Consider the following 15,559-nt stretch of genomic DNA (forward strand, 5'->3'; position numbering starts at 1 on the left):
TATAAAAATGGTATATTCTTTACATTAATCTTATTCAGACCTTCTTGTCCATGTAATACAAGAAATGGCACAATCTGATGAACTGCAGCTTGATACTTAGGAGATTACTGGACAGAAACAATTTTACCTCTGAAATGATGTTTCCTTTGAGAACCTGTGTAAAGGTTGATGTTGTTTTAGAAGACTGGAAAAGGGGGAACATAGTGCCAAATGTTAAAATGGCAAGAAAGAAAAGCCAAGTCTAGCTTGTCAGTTTAGCTTTAATTCCTGGAAGATTTTTGAGCATATATTCAAGCAAATGATTTGTTAGCAGTTGCAAAATAAGGAAGCAATGAGTAATAGCAGACATGTATTTGCCAACAAATTAAAATGATTTTACAGACTGGCAAGAAGCAGTCCATGTCATGCATTCTGACAAATGTTTCAGCACTAACATGATATTCTCGTATGCAACTAGGAAATCTTGGGCTAGATTAAATTTCTAAATTGCTACTAAACTGCATGCAAAGTTGGCTGGATAGCTGTGTGAGCTGTCAGTAATTCTTAGTAAAGTGAAAGGACAAGCCAACCACAGGTGTCCTTTCTGGAATCAGTTCTTTGCTTTTTTTTTTTTTTTTTTTTTTTTTTTTTTTTTTTTAATCAGCTTGGATGGCTGTAACAGAGAAGGAATAGAGAAACAGCATACTCAAGAACAAGCTTTGAATTCCAAATCAGCTTGACAAACTAGAGAAAAGGACCAAAAGATTGGCTGAAATTCTGTGGAAACAAGAGAAAGGAGTTAGGCATAGGAATCAATTATGGACAGCAAAAGCATGCTATAGAGAAAAACTGATGAAATACTGTTTCTTCAGAAAAGAATCTTGGAATCTGCATGTACCACATTCTGAACAGGGGTCAGCAAAGCCATGAAGTTGTACAAAATAAGAACATTTTTTCTCTTTTAAATGGAAATAAAACTTGTAAGACAAAGTAAAGTAATCATCCAATTCTGCACAGTACTGTACTCTAGGCTGGAATTCTGTGCACAGTTTTGAGCACTGCATTTCAGTAACAAAGTAGACTTGTGAATAAAAAGAAGGAAAAGGAGAAGAAAGAAGGAGAAGGAGAAGGAGAAGAAGAAGAAGGAGGAGGAGAAGAACAAGAACAAGAACAAGAACAAAGAAGAACAAGAAGAATTAGAGTTGTGTACCTTACAGGAAAAGTGATTAAAGGAGGACCTGATAGCAAAGATCAAGCTTGTAAAGGGGTGGTATAAGAAGCAAAGAAATAATCTGATCTTTTTTGTCCATAGTACATAGGAGGAAAAATTATGGTGTTTAATTGCAGCAATTAAGAGTCAGGAAGAACTTTCTAATGATAAGAATGGTGAAAAACTGATCTGGTAGGAGTGGGGTGTGGGAAATAGATAAATTTTATCTGGAATGACAGAGACATAGTTTATCCTATACTGAGGTAGAAAAACTTATTGGATTTTTTTTTTGTGTGTGTGTGTGTGATTTTAGGATTTCTTTCTCTTCATAATGACATTAATAATTACTCTTAAGCATTCCTGGAACGGAGTAAAAGATCCTGCTTAACATCTGGTGACTACAAAATGATGTCTTCCAATGCTTCCAATTTGTCAAAGACCAAATTTACTAGTAGTTATAATAATTTGTACCTGATCCTTTGAACTTTAATATAGAATGTTAGCCTTCAGATCAGAAATAGTGTTTGTTGTTGTTATTGTTGTTTTTCTCATTCCCAGTAGTTGGAATGTGGGAAAATTCTGTTTGTTTCTACTTGGGTGAACAGCAGTGGTTGAGGGCTTCTACTTAAGCGTGTTACTGCAAGGAAGGAGGGAAGGAAGGAGGGAAGGAGGGAAGGAGGGAGAGAGGGAGGGAGGGAGAGAGGGAGGGAGGGAAGGAAGGAAGGAAGGAAGGAAGGAAGGAAGGAAGGAAGGAAGGAAGGAAGGAAGGAAGGAAGGAAGGAAGGAAGGAAGGAAGGAAAGGAAGGAAGGAAGGGGCAAGTCAAAGAGGGTGACTGGCAGATAAAGTGAAGCTATGGTGTTGCTTTTCTGTAACATTTAGAAAACAATAGGAAAAAAAAATACCGCCACCACCAACAGAAACCATATTTCAGTTTACTTGGTTTGAACATTACAGGACCATTGTTAGCCTGGGAAATGGCAGAATGAACTCTGAAACAGCATAGAATTTTGGTGAACCTTTGTTGCTTCTCCCATCTCCCCTCTTTAGATCCTATAGTGAGATAACGATGTAGCCTGTTTTTTAGATCCTATCATGAGACAGAACTAGATGAGAAGGTATATGCCAATTGTTTGTGTTTACCTCTTTCATGGAGTGGCTTGATGTTTTGGTACATTATGTTATTGCAATTAATAATATGTGGTGATTTTGTTGTTCTGGTTGCTTTTTGAAGACCCTGTAGTTTGGATTCAACTGAACTGAATATTTCTCTTCCTTATTTCTCTCCTGAGAAAATTTCTCTTCATATATAACAACATTTCTTCTCTATTACGCTTGATAAGAAGAGATTTTTTAACTTTCCTCTTGGTGGAAAAAAAAAAAAGTAAGTCTTATTTATTTTCTTATATTTGCCATTTTGTCCTTCATATTAAATCTACAATTCTTTCTACAGGAGACATAAAGACAAAGCGTAAAAGGGAAAGTCTGCAAATAAATTAAATTGGCACATGGAGGCGTTTCCTAAAAATAAGTACATTTATCCAGAGTGAAGGAAGATACTGATCTGTTTCTTTCTTCTTTCTGTCCTGCTTATTGATAGCAGCAGAGTTGCTTTTTGTTATGATAAGAAAGAAAAGAAAAGAAAAGAAAAGAAAAGAAAAGAAAAGAAAAGAAAAGAAAAGAAAAGAAAAGAAAAGAAAAGAAAAGAAAAGAAAAGAAAAGAAAAGAAAAGAAAAGAAAAGAAAAGAAAAGAAAAGAAAAAGCTAAAATAGTTGTCTAAATACAATGAAGAACAGCCAGAATTTTTAGAAGAAGCAAGCATAAGACAGTAAACTACTTCCATGGACACTTACCCTCCTTAGTTGCCTAACTGAATAAAACAAGGAGTTCACAAATTCTCATCACATTCAGCACTGCATATTCTTTCCTACTTAACAACAACAACAAACAAACAAACAAAAGATTTAGAATTAAATCCACCATCTGGAAGATCACAACAATTTTCACACATTATGGTTTAGAGAAGCAGCATTATATCCAAGTTAAACATTTCTGTTACTATAAAATACTATATGGCTCATATGATGCCTACATAGCCTTTCATAAACAATTAAGTCTGGACATCACTTACCTGTAGACATAATATTGTATGTCTAGGCCTATCCAAGTGTTCTATATTTGGCTTTTATTCTTCAGTTTTCCTGAATCAAATTAAAATTCCACTATAGAGTTTTCCTCAGCTCAGGAAAGTGGAAGAAGTTGTAGATGCACTCATTCACTTGAACTGAATGACCCTCACATCAATCATAAGCACCACTTGTGCTTGCATGGAAACATCAACTACTGAATTTTCTTTCTGTTTCATGGAGGCATTTGTTTGTGTAAGCCACCAAGGTCCTTCTATGAAAGATGCTATAGAATCATAAAAAGGTTTTATTGCTTAACAAAGTGTGGATACTTCATCAGTGAACTAAAAAGATTTCTGCCTGCAAAGATGTGAACTCAGTGCTCTGAGGCTGAGTATACAGAATCAGCTGAAAAGGGAGAATCATTTCCAGTGATCAACCCGAAAAAAAAAAAAAAAAAAGTAGGTGTAAGCTTTTTTTTTTTTTTCTTTTTTTTTTCCCACAGAACAAAGTAGTTTGCCTGAAAAAGTATAGAGTGGCAACAAGATAAAATGCTTTGTTTTAATACTCTTTGCATTATTTACTAGGACTCTATACTAGGACTCCACATTAGAGTCATGGTGTAGGTGTGGCTCACTGTAGCAATCAAGACCCCATACCTTTCTTTGATATTTCTTTAATAATCGTCTTGTGAATCGCCATTTCCATCTTCTTCATAACATCGTAGCTCTGTAATTCTTTTTTTGTGAGGGGTGACTCTAATGTCTCCAATGGATGAAAATGCTTTCTCAAGAATCTGATTTTTCAAGGTACTGTGTAACATCTGCATGTTTTTGCTTTTTTTTTTTTTTTGTGGGGGGGGGGGTGTTTTCATACATAGGAATTTTAGAATATGACTGATATAGAGTGAGTATCAGAGTCTATGAAAGGATATTTTGCATCCCTGTATGGGACAGTAGCAGCATGCAGTGTAATTACGTATTATATGTAAGATCACATTCACCTTATGTCGTCTAGAGAGGGTCCTGATCAGCAAGGTAATGTTTTATTTTAATATACAGTTCATCTATTTCAGTGTTCAGTTTCTTTAAAATATTTTTCATCCTCTTCAAACATCTATTAAATTAGCCGTGTAATATTTTGTTCATAAACCAACATATACAAATACCTGGATTTGTTGATATTGCACTGGAAATGTGGGCATATGGATTTGCTAATTCTTTAGTGAAAAGTGTGCTTGCCTAAGCTACTGATCTTGTATAGGTCTTGATTCCCGTGGACAACGTCTTTCAAGGCCAGAGGGAGATGCTGATAAAGACTGAGGTCAATAATACATACATGATAATATACTTCCCATGGCAGAGCAACATGACAAAAATATATTGTCTTGGAATAATTTTGTCTAAAGTATTATTGTTGTCATGACTGTCTATAAGTTAATTCTGTGCTTTCCAAGTGCTTTCTGAACAATTGCGTGTGAGTTACTACTCTGCATTGGTGACTGGGTGTAATTTTTGTCCCTGGATATCAAGCTCAACTAGTGAAACCGTCACTGGTAAACAGATCTCCAGCTTTCCCTATAGCTACCAATCATTCTCCGTGAATTGTGCTAGAAATACAATCCAAAAAGACTTCAGCTGGTACAGATAGTCACAACCGTGTTCATAGTTTGCACAGAATATATTTTTGAAAGGAAAAAAAAAAAAGGCAATTAATCCAGTTATTGTACTGGGGTCTTGAACTGCAACTCATTTCTGAAGAGATCTGTCAAAAAAAGCCAACAAACAACCCACCTTGGTATAGTTTCTTTCACTTGACCATGAAACATACTCAAAGAGATATACAGGAACATGTCTGAAACAACAGTATTGTTTCTTTTAAAAGGCTCCAGTTAATGGTTCAAGAAAAATAAATTAAATAATAATAAAGAAAAAAGAATTGTCTCAGATGCTTTATAATTGTTCATAAAATATTTTTGGGTGGAATGACTCCTGGAAAAGTTGCCAGGGTCACTGAGACCCATGGCATTGTGCTGAGTAAGTTACACTAATTCTTAGATACTCAGTTTTCCAAAAGAAATTGCTATTCTTCTCCTCCCCCCCCCTTTTTTTTCCATTCTTATCCTTCTTCTAATCCTTCTTGCTCTTCTTTTTCTTTTTGTTCTTCTTCCTGTTTTTCCTTTCTTTCATTTGCACTTAGTCCTTAGATTTGCTAAGGAAATTGCCAAAATCCAGGAAGAAATGCACAATTTACATAATTGAAGGGAATAACTTGCATGTACAAATGATACCAAAATATGTGTCACTGCTGCACAAGAGAGAGATTAAGCTCTCTATGCAAACTTTAGCCTTTAGGGCCCAATCCTGTAATCTCTGAGTTCAGTTGCAAAATTCCAATTGACCTGAAATTCCCAGTGGCACTTTTATTTCATTTCAGAGAAGAACAGATCATGTTATTCTTATATGGTGAACTTCAGTTTTCCTTCATAAGCATCAGTTTTCTTCCAACATGTGTAAACCCTATTATTTAATTTCTTTGAAAATTTATTTTTTTCTGCTCTTAGTTTCAGGAGAAATTGGGACTTAAAAAGCATGTGCTGTTTCTACCCAAATTAAGCCTGTACTCCACTCTCCACTCTAGCCATATGACTTATGTTCTTACTGTTGATTACTATGCGTCATCAATACATACATTTACAACAATACATTTACAATATTTCGACAAATGAGAAATAATAGCCAGACCTGAATGAGATCTTTTTTTCTAAATGTTTTTCTCCTTTTTTTATGCTCCAAAGTGTTTGTAATTGAATGATGCAATTCTAAGACAGCAATTCCAATTTCAAATATATGTATGAGTTTAAACCGAAGATTTGAACTTGTATTAAAAGAGACTATACACTAGAGATGGCACTAAGCTCATTTTAACTACAACATAAACCCAGACCTTGAAAGCATTGTGGCAACTTCCATTACACTAAAAGCTATTGATTAGAAATGCTTCCCTGGCATAAAGGGTAGACTCATAAACTCAGAGAGTGCCAATGATTGGCCATGAGATCTCAAAAAGACCTGCCCAGCAGATAAGCCATGAAAATCAAAGAGCAATCCAGGTTTTAAACTGTATGAAAGGATTTCTATCCATCTGAATGGGTTCTAAAGAAGATCCCGTTCATAAGAACCATTCCTGTCCAAGTTTTCTATTTCATCTATTTTTTACTAGAACTTTACTTGGTTTTGACTATGTGATTTTACACTTATCAGACTAGCTATTAGTGAAGTCAGAAAAAACATACTTTTTTTTTTTTTTTTTTCAATGAAGGACTCCTATGTTTTTAAAGTAATTTAATCGTAGTTTTTTTAAGGCATATCTTTAACATGTCTTTTAAATACATGCAGACATCATTGATACAAGATGTAAGACAGTAATAACAGCAGAGTTGTTTAAAGGCTCTGCTAATGCTCTAACCAGAAGATGATGTATTTTAAATATTTGCCCCACTACAGAAAACTGTGATAACTCACTATAATAATCCAGACTGGATGAAAAATGATAGCTGTCAGTATTGAATATTAAAGAGATACATGCAAAGGGATAAAGAAAAACACTTTAGATCTTCATATTCTAAACTACTTTTGGAGACAAATGCTTTTTTTGGGAAGGGAGAGTTTGTTTTAATGGAAGTAGAATATGGTGACTGTTCCACGTGCATTGTAAGCATGTTATGGGAGATATGCTTTGAATGTATCTATTTATTTCTAAAAAGTAAATGATTTACCAGCATTTGACATTCTTCATATCATACACTTTTGGAATAAGTATCTATTTCTAAAAGTGAGAAGGCATTTGCTGTAAGCTGTAAAGACTTGAATTTAAAAAAAAAATAATGGATCAAGCACTTTTTAGCTTGCTATATAAAGAGTCTTCACAAATAAAATAACTTTTGTTGTTAGTGGCTTTTGCAGTTTTTTATCTTTTGAATCAAACTAATTACAGAATGACAGTACCTTGAAACATTTTCTTTAAACAAAGAAACATACAATTTCAAAGTCCTATTAATCAATATTGCTTTTTCAAGTTTCTTAAGCATCTTCATATGCGTTAGTCATTGTTTTGTTGAATTGTAAGGGGATTTTTCCTGAAATTTTATATTACCTATTTCTGTTCCTTGGCATGATATGGCATTTTGTATCAGTATTGTCTTAGTGAAGTAAAAATATTTACTATGTTCAATGAGAAGATTGCCCCTGTTTTAGTTTCTGTATATATTAACAATTGGACCATAGCACATCATGTATTGCTCTCTATGTTGGCTGTATTCATTACATTTATACATTCTTTACATTGCATAAGGCAATTTTGCAATTACTATGCATTATTATATGAATGAATGTTCATATGCTTATGTAGTCTATCTATTCAGTATATACACAGATGCACCTTGCAGGCAAGAAAGTCATACCAATTTCACCTTGTTTAAATATGAATTTCTCTCTTAGTAGGTGGTTAGTGTCTTAGGTTAGTCCTCTATTCCAAAACCTTGATTGAAAAAAATATGCAAGAAATATTTGTGGTTTGTTTGGGAGTTCTGTTAATTTGATTAAGTACATAGGTTATATGATACATGATCCTTGCTTTCATGATTATAACTCTGTGAATTGCCTAATGGCATAAATAGTCTGCTGGGGAGAAATTTTAATTAAGGTTTAGATGCTGGAGTTTTGCCACTTTGGGAACCTCAGAATTATTTCTCCTCTTTATGAATAAGAAGTGGAAGGCAGGTGATTTGTATGTTCATTTTAATGGTGGAACTATGTAATTGATTCTGATAATGTTTTAGCCCAGAAATAGATCTTTGATAAAGAATCCTACGCTGATTTTTCCTTGATGCCAGCCACTGTGTGATTCTAACCAATTTGCCATATACAGAAGAGCTGACAATAGAAAAGACCTTTTCATTGTCAACATGTTACTGTGATGATGTAAAATGATATGTAGTTTTAGCAGAAAAAAAGTAAAGTGAGTAAAGATTAGCACAGGAATATATATCCGAGACATATCTTTCAGAAAGGAACAAAGATAGCAATTAATACTTCAAGAGCTGTCGATATTGATCAAACTGTAAAGTAAGACAACTAGCTCCAGCTTGATTTGGGTTCTTTTTATAGATGCCCCCAAAGTGTGACCATCTTGAAAGATCTACCAGCAAAATACATTTTATTTGTCCAGTTCTGAGATTAGAACAGTCATAGACAAGAAAATTAGTGTAGCTAGACATAATATGCATACCATGAGGGTTTTGCTTAAGCATGTCAGGTACAATATCTCCTTGTTGGAAACTGCCTGTTTCACCAGTTCTAAACTAATGCTGGAAGGTTTATTACATCACTTAGAAACCTTAGAATAGTTAAAATAAATATATTCTTATGCCAAGAAAATAACTGGGGAACTAATTCATATCAAAGTGTGTAATGAAATCCAAGCATCATTCTAAAGCATCTGTTTCCCAAGTGCAATGTGCACAAGTATTTTGTACACACAGGAGCTCAATCCAATCATTCACGCACCTACAGAAAAGACACGTTGTTTTTCAGTTCATGTAAAATCCATGGAGGAAATTTAAGAAATATCAATTCTTACTTCAGCTAAGGAAGAACAGATTTTAATTGAAGAAATATTGATCTAGTTCTAAAACTTCTCGTAATTAGATTATTTTCATTACATATGTTGGCTAATTAATCAGCACTGAAATGCTGAATTAGCATTGAAATGATTGTAGACTAGTTCACGAGAAAATTAAGTTCAGTTCTGAAGAAAATAAAACACGAGAAACACATTTTGCTCACGTGCAGTCACAGATAGCTCTGATTAAATATTAATTTGATGTCTTTTAAAAACCTTCATTATGGCCTTAGGATTTCGAGAGTACAGTTCCACTCACATCAGAGGAATTTCCCATTTCAACTAGTAGAAAGTTTGTTCTGTACCATTTTAAGGGCTTCCAAACACAGGTTCAGTCCAGTTGAAATGCACAAAATCAATCTTAACAGTGGATAAGAGAGTTTTGTGATGATTACCTAAAGAACTATACAGCAAAGTGATTTCAAATATTGTTACTGTACTTTTAATTGTATACAGTGCATCTTCTACATTTTCAGCTGCTAACTCTGAAGAACATTTCATCCCAAAGTATCTTCAGCTGCTTGTGTTAAAGTCATAGCATCGCTGGTAGCACCCAGGCATTCCTCATTTCCTGAATACAGTAAAAGACAGAGTGGAAATATAAAAATATGTGTAGCTTTGCATGGTTCCTATTAATTTTGGTGTTCTATTAGTGTAACTAGGCACAATGCTGCCATCTGGTTGGAAAACGACCTGTGCTCTTTGTCCGTTTCACAGCATGTCTACTGTCTGTCCAGCAAATCTTACTGTATTAATGGGGCTAACATATCAGTTTTGTTGAAAGGATGATTGGACAGGGATTTGATTTCATCTGATAGTAACTTAGGCTTGATTTTTTAGCCTCTTGTGTAGACGTAATTGACTACAAAAAGCACAGCACAACAGGGAATCAGATTTACTAGTCTATTTTCTGCTCTTATTTACACCTAAAAAGTCACAACTAAATCTGAACAAATCTTGATTCCTCACTTAAGCAACTGTTTTCTTAAACGAGTTCTAGAAATAATGTATGAATTTTTCAAATTATTTTCAAAACAGGTATTTTTAAGATAGAAATCCCTTTGTCATCCTGCATCGCTCTTACAGAACATAATTTGTTCCTACTGTTACTCTCTGCCAGACTGAATAGTTCACTCTCTATGAAAGGTTTTGGTTTGGATATCCTGAAAATACATTTTTGTGCCATGTACGTAGCAGGGTTAAGTTGGAGAAGATCCAAAGGACTAATAATAGCACTAGGAAGAAAAGATGCGTTATGATAAGATGCAACCATGCAAAGCTGACCGTATACAGTCAGTCGTTAATTCCAGTTAGTCTGTCCATTCTCCATGATAGGAAATAAACTAGTGATTGCAGTTAAGATGATTGAAAGCACAAATCAAAGTTAAGTGTTAAAATCCCAGAGATTTTCAATGAAAACGGAATGTTTCCAATCCAGAGAAATAGTCCAAGAGGCTATATGGAAAAAGAGGAGCAGTTCCTAAACAATATCAGGTTACTGGGTTAAATACTTAGATTTACATTTTATTCAATTTTCTGGTTGTACATGGAAAGTATAGCATTTTATGAAATAGCATTAAAACACTGAGGAGGGAGTGTTTCTTTGACTTGCCTTCACTTGCACAGATAACTTATTTATCCTTTCATTGTAACCATTATTAGTGTTACTAAATTCAATTGTAAAAAGACTTTTGATTCCACCTTTGATTCCTGGTTGTAATTACTGCAAACATTACAGATTTGTCTCAATGACTGATGGAAATTTCTTTAAAGTACTGACAGATTGCAGGCAGTTCTGAAGTTTAGTACATCTGAGACTAGCCAGACCCATTTTAGAGAGAAAAAAATCAACTCTAATGAGGTGGCAAAATAAGGCCAAATTCACATTTCTTGGGACTGTAATATAATTAAAAAGCCATCATTTTTACATCTACCTCATGATCTCTCCCCTGAGTCAGTACAGGTTTATTTAGAATTATGATACAAATTACTAAAATAAGTGGACAAGTAACTTTCTAAAAGTGTCACTGCTGGGAAGCAGTTGAGAAAAATGAAATAAAGGTATCACAGATTTTTTAATTACTGTAGCTCCATAAAAACACAAGTCCACTCAGATGTGCAATATCAAAAACTGTGTAACAGTAAAATAACCATAGATTAATAGCATTAAATGAAAGCAATGCCAAATGATTTAACATTTAATACATTTTTGTTGGTACAAGATAGAAAAGTGATAAAGGTGCATAGGAATCAAACAGCACAAAAAGATACTGTGTCAGAAAGAGTGTTAAGTTAATTATGTCTCGTTGGTTTTGATTCTGTTTGTCATCTGCAGACCCTGGAGAGGGTATTAGAAAATGTTACAGCATGTAAAAGTAAATTGGGTGTGGGGTATTTTCCTACTGGGAACAATAGTAACAATTTGAATTATTTTTGTCACCTGTCATATTCGAATTCTTCGTGGGAAACATATGTCATGACTGTTGCAAAGGATGTAGAGATAGGTTCTGAGAAAACAATTTATTTTAACATTTCAGTATTTTACAGAGTGTCAGAGTTTTGCTGTTTATGTTTGGTATCTGTTCTCACTTCACTACAGAGAATTAGCAGATTCGTACAAGTTATGTCCAGAATGGACTGTTGTGAAATTATTAACCTGATCTCTTAAATGGCAAAAGGCAGAACTTCCAGTGATTCCAACAGTGTCACCCAAAAATGTCTGATTGAGACAGATTCTGTTAGACAAAGGCTCATCTTAAGACTTCAAGAAAGAATTTCCCAGTATTCCCAATGTTCTTTTTTTTTTTTTTTTTTTTGTTAATTAAAGCTTTTATTTTACTTTCAGTTTGAACTTTTCTGACTATTTATCCCAGCATTTGTCTGGTTGAAAAGACTTCCAGGTATCAAGAATCTTTCTTGCTTCATTGATAGTTATAGACTGGTTTTAGACCTCTTAATCTTGCCTTTCATATATTCAATAGATTAATCACCATAGGGCTTTCATTTTAAGACACTGTTGCTGAGTGTTCTGAGTTTTTTAGTGCTGTAAATGACTGTGAGAATTTTTTTTTTCTTTTCTGTAACCTCTTTATTTTTCACATCCTTTTAAATATATGAACAGTGGAACTAAACACAGTAATGGTTTTAGTTGTGCCACCAAAGTAATGTTATTTTCTATTCCTGTTCATTATTTCTTTGCCTATGCATGCAAGACTTGCAGTGCTACCCTCTAGTTGCAGCTTCACACTAGGAGCTCATCTACAGTCACTTAACTAAAATTATCTTGTTATTTCATTGTCAATGCACCTGGCGTACAGAGCAGTCTCCCAAAATGATGGCCTCACCTTGAGTAAATTCACAGATGTTAGTAGATTTTACAGAGGTGTACTGCATTTGAGCTAATGTCTTTGTCTTTTACAAAACTGGCAGAAGTTTCTAATTTGCCCTTATGATCCTCAGATTTATACTCTTCCTCATTTTTGGTGAACACGGGTCATCTGTGCTCATTATATTACACCTATCTCCTAAGTCTAGTACAGAGCAAAAGAAGGGATCTTCACAGAGATGTAGATAGAAAGTGGAGCTAGAACAGAATTAAATTCCTTTTACTCTGAAATTTCCCTCTTCCACCAAAAAAAAAAAATCAATATAGTCACTATTATATTTCTACCCACTACACTGGAAGGTACCCTGAGTGGGTCCACCCAAAGCTGTATGGAGTCTGGGCAAGTCCACTGACTTCAGACATAATGGAGCCATTCACTCAGTCATGTGGAAACACAGAAACTACTGGACCTTTTACCTTAGATTCAATTAGATTTGCAAATTTTGTGGATGGATCCCAAATTTGGTTCTATGAGTCCCAGCTGTAGGAAATGATGCTTTCCTATTTACTCGATAGTCAAGCAGAAGTCTACAACAGAATCCAAGTTCTGTACTAGGTATCCTCCTTATATGTATATACTTATATATCCTTATATCCATTTTGAATTAATCATAATTACAGGCAATAAACACAACATTTACAGTTGCTTTTTTTTTTTCAAAAAAAATAAATGTGAGTAATCTGAATGGAATTTGTCAGATATGAAGCATTTGAGAAAAGCAGCACTATTAGCCACAGTTTTTCAATGTATTGCGTTTGTTCATCATTATTGAAACTATGTCTGTTCCTATTCTTAAAACGTAGTTCACATTTTCATATCCTTTCCAAATATTTATTTCGAACCAGGTTTTAAGTAAAACAATTTATCTAACAATTTGAGAAACTGACTAAATCATACAATCCAAGAGATCCTGGGCGCAGTCCTGTAGAAAAAGCTGCCTCTTGAAATGACATTTTCCCGTATGATATTTTTAAGCAGATGAATTTATGGAGAAGCATATCTGGGAATTCTTCTTTGGGAAAACAAACTGATAGTATCATGTCTTAACTTTCTAGCAACCATTTTTATTGCAAGACACCTGCAAAAGTTCAGCTTTATTTCAGGCTATTTCCTCACTATTCCTGCTATTGAATATCTTATGAAATTTCATAGGCTGTGTCTGTGGTATAATTCATTGTTGTCAAATGTTATTGAACTGTAATTCAGATAAGGAAAAAAAAACACTTTAAAAAATGCCATTTCTAATATGCTATCTTTATTATGTTATTTCTAAAATGATATTTTTGTAACTTCATAATACTAACATTTTTTTCATCTGTTTATCATGAGCATACTGTTCTTTTATAATTGTCAGGACAAATATTGTGGTCTGTATGTGGAATAGGTATAAATATTGTAGGAGAAGAAAATTGTAATAGCAGGAAAAACAAAACATATGAGCAGTCAGTTATTTTGTAAAATAATCAAGAATTCCATGAAGCATCACCAAATGTTAAAATGATTCTTGAATTAATAAACGCATCCTATAAAAACATGGTTCACATCACTGAATCAGGGTAATAGGCTAACATAATTGGATTGCATTGGGCTTTTGTTGCAAAAAAAAAGGAGTAGATTCTGCTCTCATCTCAGTAGGGACAGCCTGGGACAATTCATCCAAAGATAATGATTCACAGCCTGTGTAAGTGGTATAGTTCTACTGATTTCAATAGTGTCATGACAGATAAAAGTGAACTGAATATTTGGCTAAATATGTGAAGTCAACAGAATACACCAGTAGAGCTGAGAGCAGAATTTGGCCAAAGGAATTAGGTTACAAACATAGAAATTAGCAGTGCAATTTAGGATTGTTTTTGGCGGAGGGGATGGGGGGGGGGGTGGGGGGTGGAGCGTGGTCTAGGAAATAAGTATTTGCAGTGGATAGATGCCTGTCTAGCTCATCATCTAGCTGGGCGCAACATGACGACAGGATTTTTCACATCTAGTAGAAATCAGAATAGTGATGAGAAAATTAGCAGTCTGGCTAGTCGACTGGTGGCTGATGGAGGTCTTAAGGCCGTTCTGCACCTCCACTGTTGCATTGGCAATCTCTTTTAGCCTCTCACCTCATATGTGGACTGTGCATTAGTGGAGATCATTTGTAGGATCTGTTGGTGCAGAAAAGGCTAAGAGCTCTCCTGTGTGAATGCTTGCGACAATGAGGACATGGCATGTCTTGTATCAAAGCCTCTGTTTCCACCAATGTCAACAGAGCTGCTCAGTAGACAACAAGGTCCTCCAGAGTGGATGTATGTGAACATGGATAAATAAACTGTGGGTGGCTAAATCATCAGAAATAATGGGAATGTGTAACATAGCTCTATTTGCCTCCAGTTATGTAAATTTTACACCAGTGCAACTCTAATGACGTAAGTACTGTTACTCCTGATTTAAATTCATGATTCACTGAAGAAAATTTTGTTCCCTCTAAAATGCATACTTATAACACTGATAGCATACATTGCTTTCAAAGAGTTCAAAGATTATTTTTTTTTTTTGAAGAATAGCTTGAGGAAGCAAAATGAAAAAAAAAAAGCCGAAGTTAGAATTTGGGTCTTCTGACTTCCTCGTCTCTACTTAGAATGATAGGCCATGCCAGCAAAAGGAGAATCAGGAAAGTAAGGCAGAGTGTAAGTGATATGCAAATATAGGACAGCACAATGAAATACCCTCAATAAATAATATCAAGTGCTAACCTAACATAAAAAAAAAAAACACTTGAAAAGTACCATAAAGAAGCCTAACAAAATATTTACTTAGATTACAGATCTGTTAAAAAATGTGTGATTTATCCTGACAACAAGATAAGGAGGAATGAATTTTCATTGTTGTTTCTTAGTATGTAGGGATTTGGCTATATGTACATGGTATTATTCACAGAGCAAGAATTCAGCACTTTCAATTTTCTTTAATTTGAAATGTTTTGACAATTTAATCTACTGTCACTTAGAAGTTTAATCAATCAGACATTTAGGGGAAGCTACTCACATTCTAACTAGGTGAGTTTAAGCATCTGGTGCTGCCTGTTACATTGTGTTCAGAACTCTCTGCTTGACTTCAACATCATGAGCCTTTTAGCAAGTTCATGCATTGATTTTAAGTAATAGTAATTTGAATTAAATATGTCTAACAGAATGTT

The 15,559-nt window shown here is 34.4% G+C and overlaps 1 protein-coding gene across 40 annotated transcripts in view; it reads left to right on the forward strand.

Annotated features, from left to right (window-relative positions):
• The window catches only part of NRXN1 (neurexin 1), a 725,132-nt gene that overhangs the window by 56,503 nt on the left and 653,070 nt on the right, over positions 1 to 15,559 (forward strand). The window contains exon 3 of one of the 40 annotated variants that reach the window (XM_080583932.1): positions 2,641 to 3,813. The exons of the other annotated variants lie outside the window; for them this stretch is intronic. Coding sequence (XP_080440058.1) covers positions 2,641 to 2,687 — 47 coding nt within the window. The 3' untranslated portion in view covers positions 2,688 to 3,813. Of the gene's footprint in view, positions 1 to 2,640; positions 3,814 to 15,559 lie in introns of those variants that run through there. 40 annotated transcript variants of the gene reach the window in all.

This window comes from Anser brachyrhynchus, assembly GCF_964034855.1.
Source record: "Anser brachyrhynchus genome assembly, chromosome: 3".
Lineage (NCBI taxonomy): Eukaryota > Metazoa > Chordata > Aves > Anseriformes > Anatidae > Anser > Anser brachyrhynchus.